General features: G+C 38.9%; 1 protein-coding gene across 1 annotated transcript in view; it reads left to right on the forward strand.

Annotated features, from left to right (window-relative positions):
- The window catches only part of ABCA7 (ATP binding cassette subfamily A member 7), an 882,362-nt gene that overhangs the window by 775,472 nt on the left and 89,073 nt on the right, over positions 1–17,817 (forward strand). The window contains exon 42 of the mRNA XM_044053819.1: positions 14,564–14,626. Coding sequence (XP_043909754.1) covers positions 14,564–14,626 — 63 coding nt within the window. The remainder of the gene's footprint in view (positions 1–14,563; positions 14,627–17,817) is intronic.

Here is a 17,817-nt window from a genome sequence, read left to right on the forward strand (position 1 = left end):
TATTGGGTTTCTTTATGCGAAAAGATGACTGTATCCAAAGCCCATTCAAAGCTACTTAATCTGTGCTACCATTCTTCTGCCTTTGGTGCAGCGGTAGCATTGTTGCTTCACAGCAAGAGGTTCTCCCATTCGATTCTCTGCTGGAGTGCGGGGAGTGCCTTCTGTGTGGAGTCTGCATGTCCTCCCCACGGTTGGTTGGGTGTTCGAAAGACATGCGTAAATGGGAATGCCTTCATTGAAGGTTGAACGTCAAGCTGGCACCTTGGCGTTTGTGGAAATCTACTGTCAATTATTAGTGAACCGGAGTTCCGCTGTGGCGACCCCTAACCGGAAAATGCCAAAAGACAACAACCATTCTTCTGCCTTTATGCATCAGTCCTGCTGGCTATATGGAGGTCAGAACTGCACTACAGCATTCATCTTGTGTTACAGTAAGGAGCAAGTTTTGGTGGCAGGTTTTAATTTTATTTTTTTGCTACCTACACATTTCTTGTACAGCCTTCCTGTTTTCCTGGGCAGACCAGTTTCAGGCTGCACAATAGTCCAACAATAGTCCATCTCTTTTCACTTTTACATCATCATGGCTGCCTCGAACACAGCTATTCCAGGGAGCTTTGCCATCTCCACTGCATCTCCTTTTATCAACTGGAGGTATTCCTTCTATTAAGATGCAGCATTTTTTTTCCCTAACAAAGTTCATAGTCTTATCATAAGTATTGCAAATGTGCATTACATTTAACAGAGTATGCAAAATTATATTATAATGCCAAGAGGATTATGCATTCTTACTAGTAAACTAACCCTGGTCAAATTAAATAGTGAGGAATGTGAAGAGGAGAACTGTTTTTCCTGGTATAAAAAATGGTGCTGGACAATATTTGGTTTGTTCCACATTGGGGAAAACTTCAGGCCATTGAGCAAGTGATAAACATTGTCTAAAGCAGGCAGAATATTTTAGTGCTGTACGAAAAGCACACAGTATTAATTTGTTCAGCTCTAAAGTGCAGTTATAGTTTAACTTTCATATTCTGCAGGCAGCTATTGTTTAAACATTTTGAATCAAGTTTCACAACACAGCAACCTTCTGTTATATCTAAAAAAAACTGTCAGGTTTTACTTCAGAAATGTATTCTTTATTTTAAACATCATTTTAAAGTGACATTTAAAAAATTAGTCTGTACACATACAGTTATAGAAAGCAAGCACTACATGCAGTTCCATTGTTATTATCCTACAGTATACACGTTTTCTTTCTAACAATTTTCATTTACTCCAACATTACTTAAATTGTTCAATTCCTGCCTCCCTTAAAGTTCAGTCCTCCTCTTGAACATTATTCTGCATGTATTGTTCCCACAAACTCAATCTATTTGTATGTAAATTTTTCCTTCCCTTCTTTAAAGATACCACCTACAGTTCTTTGATCTCCTTTACAATATTCAGTACTTCAGTTACAGTTGGTTTAGATTTTAATTTCCATTTTTTAATTGCTTTTTTTGGCAGATAATAGCATTAAACGTAGGCGTTACTAAGACTAGGCAGTTCAGATCATGTATCCCAGCTGAAAATAATACACATCTTACAATACTCTGTCCCCGTAATATTTCTGACAAGGGTACTGTGTATGGAATGTTTAAAATAGGCCAACACATTACATTCTCAATAACTTCTCAGTCTCTCTGCCGTCACAAGCATTTGCGATCTACCTGACAAAAAAATTCTTCTTAATCTTGCCGAAAACAAAAATGAGTAAAATATAGACAAAGCTTGTAAATGACATCTTGTAGCTTCAGATTAAACTTCTTTCTTTCTCTGATGTGTTCCAGACAGCAGAGCAGGCTTAAAAAAAAAAAAAAGCAAAAACAAAAAAAATGCAGTAACCATAACTTGACTTTTGGTATTCTTTTGTCTGCAGGTTGGGCCTGTTTGCATGATTGGTCAGCAGAACCCACCTATAGTACAACAGCACAAATGTATTTTGCTACTTCAGGAGGATGCCGTGCTGGTCATTATATGTCGGCACTCTCCAGTATCCATTTCCTCCTAAAATTGTGCAGAGTCCCTTCTGCAATAATATTGTTCTATCCATTCTGTGAGATATTCCTAACTGAGTTAGCCACAGTATGTAAAGCTTATTTAAATTATTGCATTTAAGAAAATCATAATTAATTAACATTTGGTAGGCCCTTGTTGCAGTATGAGGGTGCTTGTCCGTGATGCTGGTAATCTGTTTGTACCCATGAAGTTCCCGTTCTCCTAGCTTGTTGCTTTGAGGCAGGTGGTTTTAAAGGACCTCCTGCACATTTTAACTTCTTCTTGTTCTTTTTCTCTTTTAATGTCTAGCTCCTTGATGGGGTAGTACCCCTTTACATTGTATGTATTTGCTTTTGTCTCTCTCTTCAGTAAGGTTTTGTCATCTGGAAACTTGGTTTTAGTCTGTCCAGGAGAGAGTACTTAAATAAGGCATTTCAGCCTAGTCCTTGGCTTTCCTGTTCCCTTATCTGTCTTCTGTTTCTCCACCTTGTCTCAAGACTTGGCCATCAGCTTTATTCTTCTTCAGCTTCCTCAGACGCTTGCTCTCTCATTAATGCTGTTCTTTCTAACCCAGGAACTCTACTTCCTAAATAGGTACCCATCTTGTATTCTGTCATGCACCTTCCAATCCACTGCAATACTTGTTTTCTTAATCATGGCCCTTCTCTTTTCCCTCATCCTCACATCTGACCTGCTTCCCAAACTATTAAAGACTGCAAGTAATACTTTGATTTTTTCCTTGTCCAATCAAGGCTTCAACTAGTTGTTTCTTCTGGTTATTGCCTTGAGTGAGTGTTCCATAAAGTTTCATAGAACGTGTGGCAGATATGTGGAAGTCTTCCATAACTTTTCTTATGACCAAGGTGAGGAATCCAAATACTTGTTGACTTCACTTTCATTTCATTGCTTCCAGCTCTGGCAAAGCTTCCTTAAAAATGCTTCTGTGTAAATTCTAAGTTAATCTTGATAACTCTGACCCTGGTTACAGAGCAATCTGGATTCAGGAATGACTGTAATAGGGGCAGCATTTTATCCCATTTACTGATTTTGTTCTTATAAGCACAGACATGAAACTAACAGCAAAGCTGGTCTGTCTGGTTGTGTATGTACTTACAAATGTTTTGGGAGCTGTGTCTCTAATGAAACTGTCAGGATAAGTATAAGTATATCAAAAAATTTTTGCTAAACAGTACTGTGCTTTTTTATAGTTTTTAGGCTCTATTATTTGCAAGTAATGGATTTTATTTTATTTTATTTGGTGATAATTTAACACTGTGGGTGGTCTGGTCTATGAAACCAAGGCCAGCAGCAGTACAATCTTAACACAAGGATGATACAGGCAAAAATATGCTTGCAGTAAAACATACTTTGTAGGGCATGTTATGATGCTATGAACTGATTTACTTCTGTGACACTGCGGTGCTTCACTAGTTTTAACAAATGTTAGGCATTAGTTCATAAAGAACAGCAGCAAATGTTGAATATATCCTTGCTTGTCTTTAAAGATTTTGTTGAGGGGGCTCAAGACCTGCTACATTTCCCACACCCCCAAACTTATATATATACATACTGAAGATTTGTTGCCATTCTTTGAAAAAAGTTTAGTTTGACATCAAATTCTGACTTATTATATGCAAGTATTCCATGACTCATACTAATAAGTGCTATTCCATGACTCATACTAATAAGTCTTAGTATATCAAGCAGTGGGTTCCTTTGAAAGAACTCCTAACACTTAATGATTCGATTTGATATATATGATCCAACCATATGATCAAAAGTTTTTCAAGAAGGGTTAGCCTTAAGTAACATGATTGCAGAAATGATGAGAATTTTCTGCACTGAAGATGCTGCAGTCTGAGTTATTATATATTTAGTGTGGGGCAGGGGTTTTTTTTGTTTGTTTTGTTATTTTTTTTTTTTTTTTTTGTGTTTATGTACACTCAAACACTTCGATCATGTGTTGTCAAACATATGGGATTAGTTGAAGGTTAGAATTACTAATATAGGCCCATGCCAAATGCAGTTACCTAGTAGGGCCCAATTCAACTATTACTGTCATCCACTCACTTACTTTGTACTTGTAAATGGTGAAATATTTCAATAAAATAGCCACAAAGACCAAAAATGACTATGTAACAAGAAAAATAAGAAAACACAACCACCCTCCACACACATTGCAACAATTTTCTCAAATTGTTAAACAGTGCAACAGATTTTTAAAAAAACAGAAAAAAAAAAAAAGCAAAAAAAAAATTAATTAAAGTTTTCTTTCACATCATTTCTTTTCAAATCAACAACAAAATCAAAAAAACAACAACAAAAAAAAATCATAAATCAAGGATCGTTTTTAATCAAGGTTTTAGTGAAATCAGAAGCACTGAATGTTTTTTGTAGGGTAGTTGTTAGTGCACGTTGCTGTTGCTACGCCCTGGCTTGTAACTACTGCAGGCAAAATAACATAACCCTGCAACAAATAACACATATTGCAAACATGGATATGATATCCAGACCTACTATATCATGGGAGGTCCCAAGGTCCAGGGGAGAGGGCATCTGTCCGGCTAAGTGTAGGAGGGGTGTAGAGCTCTCGAAGTTGGGCTTGTCATTTGGCCATCTGCAGCAGAAGTCCCAAGAGTTAGCACTACTGCAATGCAGTAGTCTTGCTAAAATTCTAAGTTTTTTATGTTTTCTTTGTGCTTTTAGTTTTTTTTCATGCATAACTGACTATTTTTCGATCACTAATTTATGTATTCATGGGAGTTGTCAAACTAAGTTCTAGAAAAAGGTAAGTTAGTGTAATAGATAAACTACAGCTTAGTTGGATCTAGGATAAAGTAGCAGAAATTAAAAGCAGTAGAATTTCGAAGAGAAAAAAGTAAATTGTTTCTGAGAGCTAAATTTTAAAAAGTAACAAAGTTAATGGTGCAAGTTAATTAATTTGCAGCTCTTCTGATAATAATTTTGCAGAAGTGTTAAGATTTGATGCCATAACAATTAGAGTGTGTGTCAGTGTAAATCTGTGTGTCTGTGTATCTTATAGTGTGTGCCTGCTTTTCTTTATGACCTTGTGTGCACCTCAGACTTTTTCATTTGTTTTTTCCCTTTTTTTGTTAAACAGTTTTTATTGTTTTATATAACAACATGCCCCAAACAAAACTATTCTGACTACTCACAGACTATAGGAGGTAATACTTTGTTTACAGGTAGTATTTGAAAGGTTTATCCATCTCAAACACACAATCACAGTGTATAAAAGTACTGTATTGCTTCATGCCTTATGTTCTTTCATGCTCCTTATACCATCTCCAATTGCATTCTATCCCCTTTCCCGCACCCGGTACTGATTTAATTAACCACCCCTTCTCATGTACCCCCCCCCATGCTTTTTGCTTTAATTGGCCCATTATCCCCTGCCCTTGTGTGTGTGTGGCTTTGCCACAGACCCATAGGTAAGTCAGCTAGCACTCTGACAGTCCCCAGATTGGCAACCCGTCAATTCGAAGTAGAGTACAAAAATAGTTTTCTTAACCAAAGCCAAACACCTTTATATGGTTAGTAACACAGAAAACTGTTGAGTAAATTTAAGGATCTGCAATATCAGCCACAACTTGTTAAATGACTGCTGAATCCCCACACTGCACTCGTGCCCAAACTGCAACTGCCAAGCACACCTAATAGCTTGTTGCTGGGACAGCTGCCTCCTTCACCAAGCCCTGCTTGTGGTACTGTTTCGTATGCACAGTCTTCTTGCCTGATGCTACTTACAAAGATGTTTATTATTAGCTCTGATGCTATGACAGATAGCTGAAATCATCCTCGTTTGTTTCACTTCGTGGCCTCACATGATGTCCTGTTTCTCTCTAAAATGATTGTAAATGGTACCACCCTGCCATTTGTTTTGCTATCCTTTCGCACATTGTTCTTCATTTCATCCCTTCTTAGTAACCCCCTTAACTTTTCCTCATATTTTGGATGTAGCTGCCCTACTCCTGACCTTTATGTAGTTATCTTATGTTGCCTCTTTTCCACTCTTGTGATGTGGCTGAGTAGCTTTCAACGTCCTCATTACCTCTGGAAGCCTGTAGTACTCACTCTTCCCTACCTTTCTTTGTAATCCCTTTCCCCAGAAGTTAGAGCACTGCGTTTTCCTCTGCCTTTTGCCTCATGCAACGTCTTCCACACCTGTACCCCACTCCACCTTTACCTTGCCTCATTATCACTCCCTGCCCTCATTCTCTCTCGTATCCCAGTGGTTATACAACCTTATCCTTTACTCTTTCTCCACTGCACTTATTTTTCTTACTTGGGTTCAGCATGTATACTCCATCCTTGGACAAGATCCTCCCTGGTTCATTTTTTTTTCATCTTAACACCCCCCCCCCCCATTTTTCCCCCCTCAGTCTCAGTTCAAGATAGATAAATTCACCACATTTTCTGCAGATTAATGTGCCAACTGGCACACTGTAGTCACTTTGCTCCATAAAGATGCCATCAACTTACAGCCCCACTACATGTACAAGTTGTCCACTCCCGGCTTTTTGTACCTTTAGCATTTCTTTCCGTCATCCTTCCTCTTTTAGTCTGACTGGCATTTTCTACAAGCAGCATAACAATCTTATTTGCATATAACCTCCCAGCCTGCCCCTTACCTTGCAGGCTACTTTCTTTTTACATCATACTTTCTCTTTCCTAACTCCCCCTTAGTTTTTGTATATTCTTTGTACCTGCTCTCTCGCTCATACTTTTATATATCCACCCTATTCTTGATATTTTATCAAACTATACTTCCTTTCATGCTTCTCTTCCTGTTCTTTCCTTTCAACCCTAGCCTCATTTTCCTTTCTGTGTACCTCCTTCAATCCTTTGTGCCCTAGCCAGAGTCCAGCTGCAATTCTGAAATCCTTGACCACCTCCTTAAACAACCTAGCTCACCTTGCTTCCTGCCCACTCGTAATTTCATCCACGAATACTTTTCCTATGTCACTTTGTCTTCACCTCAGCCCATTAGTCTTCCCATGACCAATGTTCATTTATCTCGGACACCTCTTACCCCTGATATTGGAGCGTCTCCTTGGCATTTCTTCCTGTCCTTCCATGCGTCTGTACCGGCCATCTCCATTGCAAGTCTTTACTCCATTTGCCCTTGATATCCGTTTTACCCAGCTTAACCTTTTGCTTTTCCACCCCTGTGTCATCCAATGCACATTTGCTGCCTCTTTGTATCACCACATATCATGAAGTCTGTATCCTTTTTCATGGACTATATCATGTGTATTCTTATCCACTACCTCTCCAGACATAATCCATTGCAGCTCCATGCATCTCCATTACTTGCTTTCTCAGCAGTAGCAGGGCCGCTCTTACTGTAACCATATAAATCCACACCAGAAATGACCCCACCTTTTAAGTCCATGTATCCAGCATTCCTACTGTTTTAGTCCATGCTTCCTCAAAAATTTTCACGAGAATTTGTCAGAATAATACTTTGATCCCAAATATTTTACCCCCCCCCCCCATCAGAGCATAATTAACTTCCTTGTTATCCTATACCATATCCACTACTGACTTACCTGGGTGAAGTTTTAGTCTAGACTGCTCATCAAACTCTTTGAGGATCTCTAACATGTTTCCTATCATTCCTTCCATATATCTATAACATCTAGTATACAGTTATGTGCATCGAGGTTGCTAAGATCCCCATTGTGACCCTAAGTGCCATAGATGCATCTTAACTCTTTAGGTTAGCTTGCTCACAACTGAAACAGATCGGGACAGAGATACTGGGTATCATTGCATTGTGTCCTCCTTAGCTCTACTCCATATGTGATATCCCCCGTTAACTGCTAATCTTACAGCCAAGAGATTCTTAAAACGTCTAAACCCTTTCTGGCAAAGGTCTTGGTTCCAAATTCCTCGTACAAGAATTTGAGTTTGAGAAATCCTCACCTTACTGTGTTGAAGGCTTACATATCAAATAACATTACATATCCTTTTCTTCCCCATGTTATTTTGTCCATTCTGCAAAATTAAGTAGGCAGCATAAGTGGTCTGCAAATGGGCTTACCCTTGACAAATCCTGCCTTGTTGGTCTCACACTACCGCCATTGATAGAAGTTTGTTTTACCCAGTAGCCAGCACTGTAGGGAAAATTTGTATATGCATTGCAGAGGCATATGGGTCAATAGCTTTGGGGTTTCTCTTGCCCTTTGACAAAATAAATCATTGCCATTGTTTTATCTTCATAGGGGAAAAAGTGCCATCCAGCCAGAGCCTCATCTCATACTTGCTATGGGGGTTCCATTAATTCTCTCCCATCCCCACTATTTTGTAGAAGTCTATGGAGAACCCATTAGTGACACTGCCTTGCCCTGTTTCAGGTATCCAGTAGTGCCCTCCCCATCAACCTGTCCAGAAAAGCAGATCTTTGATTTTTGTGTCTGCTTCCCCCACTCTTTCCAGACCATGTCCTTAATTCCTTTATCGAAATTTCCATATAAGTGGCCAGACTTCCCCCTTATTTACCTGTCTGTTATCGTATGTGATCCATTGTCTGGCTTGATTGCTGTAAACTGTACTTTCTTTTCCTCCTTCATCCTTCTTGCTATTGAGTTAGTGTCTGTACGCACTACTTTGTCTCCATCTCGCCATACTTCTCCTTATTGAGTTTGTCTCTCACTTCTCTATTCTTTTGCTTTTCATTATTTCCAGCTCCCCAATATTTTGCTGCCTGCATTTAACTTAATTTTCTCAGTTTTTTAATCTTACCTCTCCTTTCAAATGAAAGCCCTTATATATGCAATGCTTTTTGCCCTCAAAGGTGCATCCCATGCATCCCACCTCATTCCTGAGTCTCTCTCTCCCAGTTCATTGGTTCTCCTGTGTGTATGTCTGCTGCTAAAAGTAACATCTATAGATTTCATCACCACCCTGATCTCTGTCTGTTTGTACTAGTTTCCATTCCAACCTGACCAGTGCAGGCTCTGATATACTGTACTTTGCTATCTCCACTTTTGCCACCTCATCTTTCTGTATTATAGTTTCTCTTTTACCTGCTCCTTTGCCTGTTCATCCTGAGAATTTGGTGTGTGTTCTCTGCTTCCCAATTATTTCTCCCAATGTGAACTATCTCAGCCATCTCTATCTCTCACAACATTTCCTTTTAGCAACCTTCACTGTGAAACTCAACCAGCCCAAAGAGACTGTCTACATTCTTGTCCAGCACCACATTAAACGCATTCCAGCTATGGTCATATCTCCTGTCCTTAAGTCCAGCATTGATCCTACTGGACATGTTTCCTGGAGGAGGAATCCATGTACCAATGCAATGCATAATGGTAATTTCTTTGGCAGATATTAACGTAAAAACTAAGGTTTGTTTTAAATGTGAATATATGATAGGGTTGGGATAAGAAGTGAGAATATTCTGTGCTACAACAGACAGTATGCATGAATTAGATTTCTTATGGAATGACAACAGATTCACTTAATCCACTGAATTATTAGGCAGTGCCAAATCATAACAAAGCACTACCTGGATCAGTAGGTGTCAAAAGCAAAAAAAAAAAAAAAAAAAGAGAGAGAGACTTTTCAAGAGTTCTACTTAAAAGTACAAAGGTGAATAGAAAGAAATGTATAGAATAAAAAGAAGAAAAAGAATTAAGTATTTAAAATCAAAGGACAGGGAGAGTAACCCCCCCCCCCAAAAAAATATGTATGTACATGTATACACACACACACACCAGTGATAATGGTAGAAATAGTAAATTTTTTGCTGAAAAACTTAACCCTGGGTTTCAGAAGGGCTTACTGTGCAGTAAGAGCCTTTCCTCCAAATGTTTCTGCAGCATTGTCAGCTTGGCGATTCATAGACTGCTGTCTTACTACGGCTTCCCCGAGGCCATAGGGCTGAGAATGGTGGTGGTGATGGTCTGTCTGGAGAAGCCACAGGCAAATGTAGCAGCCAAGGGGTAAGGCTAATATTAATTAGCTATGTATTCCCAAAAGGAAATGGCACCAGAATAACTTTGAAAGAGTGATTCTGTTACTCTGTACAGATATTTATATTTGCAGGGAGAAAGTTTATGCCATGTAAGCCTTTTATCTGGAACATCTAGTTCACAAAAGCATCTTCACAGAATCCAAAAAAGTCTTGATTCCCATTTACATATCTTAGAGCCATTATTGAATGTAATGCACCTTTTGGCATGTATTTATCTAAACAATCCACACAGCTTGAGGGACTCAGAGATTCGTAAATAAAAGAATCAGTGGCCTCAAAAATCTTATCAGCAGAAAGTGGGAGCCGTTTCGCTGTACTCCACTTCAGACTCCACCATAGTGTTCAATGTCTAGCCTTTCATACCTCAAAAGATCCAGAACTACTGGTACATAAAATACTCTGTTAAAGGAACTAAGCCTTCATCAGCAGATAAATAAGACATGCTAGTGTGATAGATTCATATCCCAATGTATCTCTCATCTCTGGACCAAACTTCCACAACATGTCGAGCAGAGTAGCACCCTTACCATCTTAAAGGTAAATCTAGATAATTGTTATGGCAGCCTGAAATCCTCACATTTTGTCCCATCTATCTTGTCTTGCTCTCCTCAAGGCTAGAGGAAAATTTTGAATAGTTTTTTATTTTTGGCTAGACCTGAAAGGGTTTGCAGACTGATTGCAGAATAAACCCCTTTGCCCCTATTCACCTTTACAGCATGGTCAAGGCTGGTTCCAGAAATACCAGTAGGTACTGGGGATCTGTCACTGTGTGTGTTTGGGTGGCTGTCTTGTTGAGAGAATGCCTCTGTGAGTGTGAGTTTGGCTGTAGGAGCTTATTTCAGAGACATGGTAATTTGCTACCAGCACACCTTTCCTTTTTGTAGCTTTGCCTAATTTCGGATTTGGAGTGTCTCACTATCGCACTAATTGACATGACTCATGTCAATGGACAGAGGATCCATGAAAATAATAGATGCCAAAGCAAAAGCCAAAGTATGGGTAGCAGAAGGCCCCATGGAGCTAGCAAACTAGGCATAACAGAATGAGCCTTCTAGTATCATAATCTCTCCAGACAGAAAAGCAAATTTCAATTTATATAACAAAAATCTTTTCAAGTGTACATAAAGAGTAAAGCTCAAAAAGCAGTAGGGTGCAGTTTGGTCTAAGGAGTAAAGTATTTACAGAGATGCATCCAACAGCAAATAAGGAGTCTTATAAATGGAATGATGTGGGACATATAGAAGGGTAAATAAATAATTAACACAATGGGATGTGCAGCTGGTTCTGTGGTGTAGAGGGATAAAGCCTTGAACCTGACCTAGATGACATGGCATTGATTAGCAACTCAAGGCACTGTCCTTTGATAATTAGGTATCAGTTATAGTAATAACATAGTTTTAAATTCCTCACTTAATTGCCAAAGGTATGTCTTCTACATCAAGAGATGTCATTGTCTCCCTGTACTCTTCCATTATTGGGACAGTCATTGAGTATCCCACCCTATAGGTTCATAGGTTTTTACTAGATGACCACAAGGGCCATTTTTAAGCCTAGCCATGCATCCCAAATCTCTGACAAGTTCAGATACCCTTGATAAGTGTAAGCAGGGGCTTGGGAGATGAAACATTCATGTGGTACATATCTTTCCAAACACGTAATACAGCTTGAAAGATGAGATATTTTTTCTAATGTAGAGAAACAAAGATCTAAGCTCTCTTAGTTACCTGGGCAGACTGAAAACTCTCTCACACTTTCCATCTTATCCAGTCCACCTGTGTGGCAATGTCTATCTTTCCTTCAGGACTTTGAGAGAACCTGTCTAACTATACCTTTTCCACTTCAGGAACTCTCAAAGCACTAATATTACTCAGTCTAAAATTTTGAATTTTTGTTTTGACTTGAGTAGGATTTCTTGGAGGGAGTAAGTTTGTTACCCAAAGGATATCTACCTGTGGACAATCTTCCCTTGCTTGTTAAGTTATGTAACACTTAAGTTAAGTCTTGATGATTGTATAAGTACATATATGTTTACTCCCAGGACTAGCAGTGTAACTCATATTAAGAAGGGATGCAAGTGTATTGGCTTTACTCTCTAGAATGCATGGCTCTACGTGGGCATTCAGACCACTTGTCTAGTACTAAACAAGTACCTATGTGTACATCTTTGGAAGAAACAGAGGCAAAATAGGAGTTCTTTACTTTAACCAAGGAATAGATTCTCATCTGCATAAGGTAGATCTGGTCTTTGAAGTAAGAATAGACAAATTTTTTTCCCCATTTTTAATGAATTATTAAAATTAATGCATCAGCGTTAATCCAACAGTGTGTTAGTGACATCTAACAGTTAACATTTATAAATAATTTTCAAGTAGTTCAGTGCTGTTGTACAAGGAGGTATGATTAAGTACCCGACACCATGAATTTAGATTTATGTTAATGTACTTGTAAGTGCTTCTCCTTAAACTCATTGTTAATGTTCATTAGAAGGACTTGTTGAATGTCTTGATTCACTATGTATTTTACCAACTTCCCTCTTGCCAGGACCTTGATTTTTGTGGCACCTTTACCTTCACCTAGTCAGCTCTTTCATGCTGTGGGAATAGGAGCAGGCTATTCCTAGGCCAAGTGTCAGCTGTGTGGCTCATTGTTCCTGCCGAGAAATCACCATCACCCTCCATTCTTCGTCAATATTCACGCAGTTGGGAGTGGGCCACTAACTTGTCTTGCTTGAAGGCCTACTCCCTCCTGTTGGGAGAACCTTGTCCCCTCAGTGGCTCCTTCAAGCTCATAATTGCTACCTCTCAAGAGGGAAGCATACCTCAGCATGCTGGTTTCTTGTTGTCTCTAGTGTGAATGTACTATGGTAGAGAGAGCTTGGCTGTCTTGAAACTTTACTGGATAGTTTCTTGTTGTCTCTAGTGTGAATGTACTATGGTAGAGCGAGCTTGGCTGGCTTGGAACTTTACTGGATAAACACCCAGTTCCCAGGCTAGCATCCACATAGAGAGCCATGATTCCCTACTTCCTATTAGGATGGGTGAGCCTGGGAGTAGTCACTCACTCCTGTCATCCACAGCTTTCTCCTGGAAGCACCTGGGACACTAGTTAAAGTCTGGTCACCCGCAAAGTAGTCGAGGCTTTTTCCCCCCATACCATGGATTTGGCTTTATGATTTAGTTTATTATGCAAGAATAACCAGATCATTTAACTTGAAGGTAGTAGGTATCCCACTTGATATCCATTGTGTGAGAGATAATGAATAAGTAAAGAAAACCAAAGAAGCCCAAGGACAGATCCTTAAGATACAAATGCATTAGCAGTTGCTTGAGGACAGACGAAATACTGTTGATTTTTATATGTTTTGTTTAGTTGAGTGGTTCTGAAGTCTTTCCTAAAGGCAGTCTTAACAGCTCGGGGGGGGGGGGTAGGTACTTGAGAGGGATATTATTCATATTAAGATCAACAAATGCACACCAGTAAGAAGACCCCCCTGCCAATAAGACATGCTATAGTATGAGAACCATAAAACAATCATTGTACTACAACAAGCTCTAATACCATATTTTCATTTTATAATGTACGGCACTTGTTGAGATAGCCCAGAATTTGAGTGCAGCACAGTTTTCTCCATTACTGTAGCTGAAGGAGGGGGCAACAAATTTGGTGTGAAGTAATCCAGTTAGACAGTAAGGCACTGATGATTGTTTGAAGTAAGCAGTGTAGTGATGTTTTCTGCTGTTGAATCTGCAAGCAGTGTCTGATCCAGGGTGGTTATACTGTGACGTGCTCCTCTTTTTACGACATATGGTGCTTCTTTTAGGAGTCATAGCCTGCTACCTGGAATACTGAAGTTCTATTACTACACCCATGATGATACATCAGTACACTTGCACCATCATTTGTAAATTTTACGACTTGTTCATCGACATTTTGCCAGATTGCCATGACATTTTTCTTTATGTAGTAATGTATCTGGATGGGTTTCATAAGCAGGTTATTTAGGTCTAGCATGTATATCATAAGTTGTACAGTCTAGCATAGTTTGGTTTGTTTGCTTTAACACAGCAGTGCAACAAAACTGAATATACATTTTAACTTTAACTTTTATCTATTTAGTTGTATAATAGAATCTGTGCTTTTTCTTTTTTAATACTCTAGTATAATGTTCTAGTTGCAGTAAATTGTAGTCAGTTTATCAAAATATTTATTTTACAATGAGACCCCATTAGTGCCACATTTGATATGGAAATGCACCAAAAACAAAAGGTGATGTATGAGAAGAAACTAGTATGTTGACTTGTTGCTTCAGGGGCATTTATAGATATTTTGCTTGAAAGTGTAGAGGCTGTTTTTGTTTACTGTTGCCAAAACCAATTCAGTGTAGTAATGTAATACACCAATGCCATGGCAGTGGTATGAAATGTTTCTGTTGCTGAAAATAAGAGTAGTAAGATGAGAGTAATATTTATAGATGTTATAGAATATTAATAAATGTAAAGTCAACATTCTACTTTGCCTCTTCCCCAGGTTTACAGGATGAGAAAGAAACCAGCCGTTGACCGTTTATGTATTGGGATACCACCAGGAGAGGTACTGTTAATAATACCTTTGTAATTGTAATAATGAGATCAAATTTATACATTTTGAAAGATTTTAAAAACAAAACAAGGAATGTTTTGTGCCTTTTTGTAACCACAAAGTACAATTTGTGAATGTCTTCAGGGGGTATCCTTTTGATTACATGTACCAAGTTTGGCACATGAAATAGCATGATAGAGAACTTCAACAGAATTTCAAAATATTATAAGCTAATGATTCAAAGATAGTTTGCCTGTGTACCCCATCATCATTAACTTATAAGCTAATGATTCAAGGATAGTTAGCGTATGTACTCCATCTAATAACCTATTAACCTATCTCCACAGTGACACCATAGCAAGGTCAAAATATTCTCAATCGTTGACATTCTTGTGTGCAGATTGCTCTGATTTTGCATTTGTTGTGCTGCTGAATTCCCTGCAATCGGCTGTGTTCAAGTTAGGAGGAGAAAAGGTCAGTTTGAAGTTGACTAGACAGAAGATAAAGAAAATCTTCCTCCTTAAACTTCCAATTTTTGCTTCTTTTATGGTTTATTTCATCTTGCTGTCCTAATAGTTGAGTGGGCTATATCAATACTGGATAAATAAAATCAACAGTGTTGTGGATGCTGCTTTCAGACCAGGTAATCATAATATTGGTGTGGTCTCTCAGCTAGTCACCCCCCCCCAATCACATCATCTGACAGTATCCAGAATTGTTGCCGTAAGTTTCTATTTTGTTATCACAATCCCTTACTGCTGATCCACTTCCTTATGCTTAAAAAAGGCACGCATTTCTTCAAATACTTCCCTCTACATACTTAAAAATATGCATTTAATTTGAATTGGTAACCACGTTTACACATAATAGAATGCATGCATCTGAATACACAAAATATGCCTACCTCTGTACCCTTGTACCGTACCAGATGCAAGTTAGGCTTGAACTATAAAAATTCATGCAGTTGTTCTAAAACATAACTTTTTTTAATAATAACATGAACAAAGTACTGAGTGGAAAACATATTTCTGTATGTGCACATAGAGAAGTTTACTAATAGGTTCATAGGTGTGTACTAGGCTAATGGCCCTGGAGCCTTTACAAGCCTAGCCCATAGACGTGCCCTGGCATCGTGCTGCCCGATAATGTCAATCTTTGCAGACAAATTTAAAATAAAGCATAAAATGTCTTTATTTCCACATAAACAAAATTTTCTGTATTAGACTTTCAGTTTTTGCTTCTTCTATGGTGTTTAATCTTGCTATCTCACAACTGAATCTGTTAAGGTGATGCTACATATTAAACACAGTAAGCCAGTACCCGCTTTTTAACTTATTGACAGCCAAAGACTTAGCCGAGTCATTGACATATTTTTGCACTGCTCCAGATGTCTGAATTTGTGTTTTCTACTGGGCAAGTGCCAAGCTCCTCATGAATAAAAGCATGTAGTGCTTGTTATGTGCATACTGTGTGTTGGCTTTTCACTGTGGTGCTGACTTTGACAACATCCAGCCTACTTGCCAAATGTGCGATGCAGCCAAGGTAAGACCAGATAATCGATAAATGATGGTGGGGTAAGTGAAAGAAATCCAGACGTTAACAAGCTGGCTTCAAATTGCAAAAATAGTTTGGAATTTGAATTCAGTTTTTTGGGATTGATTGTTTTTTAGGTGCCATGTGAACAGAAAAAGAACACATTACAGAGATTTGTGCATTTTTAATGCAGTTTTTCCCTTCCTTGGCCCGTTTTGTGTGTGTGCATTTGTCAGAGTTGGGGGATTTAGAAATAAAATGACTTTAGTACAAAATGGGTGATCTGGAAGGTAGGATGAGACCACATAAATGTTTGCTGTTGCTCTGTGTTTCTGCATAGCACTCAGAGTCCACTTAAGTAAAATCGCAGTTATCGAATGGCTTCCTTCATGTCCATCTTTCCAGTGGGTTGGTGAGAGTAATTTCACAGTTAGCATCATAGGACCTATACTCTCGTAGTAGGAACAGGAAAGCTGCACAACCTGTAATGTTACTGTGATACTGCATTTATATCCTGCCTACTTTGTACTGCACTTTCCCCAAGTCCATGATCTTGTCATTGTAACACAGTTCATTGCCCTTGTCCTAAAACAGTAACAAGTCAACACTGAGAGGCATCCAGTATATGCTCGCTGACCCTCCTCAAGTGCAACCTTGATGAGTGGATGGGAAACCACAAATTTTTCCCAGGGGTTCCACCTGTGCCCCTCAGTGACAGGGGTCACAGGTGCTGACTGAAGTTTCTTTTTGGGGATAAACTCTTAGCTAGGCTTGTAAAGGCCCTAGAGCCATTAGCCAAGTAACCTCCTATGATCCCATGTACCATATAAGGCATCACACTGAGACCCGCAGCTGATGTCATCTGATGTGTACTCTTACCAAGGGTCCATTCTTTATTTTCTATCTGCCATGTGACATACAAGTGATTGTCAGAATACTATGTAAGCAACTTGGATGCTGAGGATGTATAACTAGACTCTATTAGGTTTTTTGTGTCTTTGGCTTTTCCTGGTTAGGGGTCACCACAGCGGAACTCCGGTCTGCTAATGATTGGCAGTAGATTTTTACATACTGGCTTTCTGGGCCTAAACGCACAACCTTCAGCGAAGGAACGCCCATTCACGCATGTTGCCACACAGAAGACGCTCTGAGAATCGAATGGGCAACGTCTAACTGTGAGACGACAATGCTACCGCAGCACCACCACCGCAGTTAGACTCTATTAGGTGTTTATGCAAAATGAATTCTACAGAAATCGTGTACCACGATACATGCAAATTCTTCTCTTCTGCTTTTCAGTCTTCCCCAATCTGTCTTCCCTTTTGTGTCTACCTCCCTACCACAGTCTCATTACTCACTCCACTCTGTCCTCTGCCTTCTTTTTCAGTAGATTGTCACCTTACTCTTCTACCTGCACCCTAAACATATCTCCTTTAAGTATGTCCTACACACATCTAGATCAATGTCTCCGTCCCAACTTCCCATCCTCAGACGTCATATATGCAGTGTGTACTGCTTCAGTCTACTGTAACCACTATTACAATCTTTCCCTTGCTATAACATACAATCATATATATCTTCTATATTTCTCATCACAGTTGTGTACTATTGCTTTAATATTGTATTTTACTATTGGAGATCTTCACTCTTGTATTTTTTCCTACTGTATT

This window comes from Protopterus annectens, chromosome 13.part0 (assembly GCF_019279795.1).
Source record: "Protopterus annectens isolate FY-2018-M chromosome 13.part0, PAN1.0, whole genome shotgun sequence".
Lineage (NCBI taxonomy): Eukaryota > Metazoa > Chordata > Ceratodontiformes > Protopteridae > Protopterus > Protopterus annectens.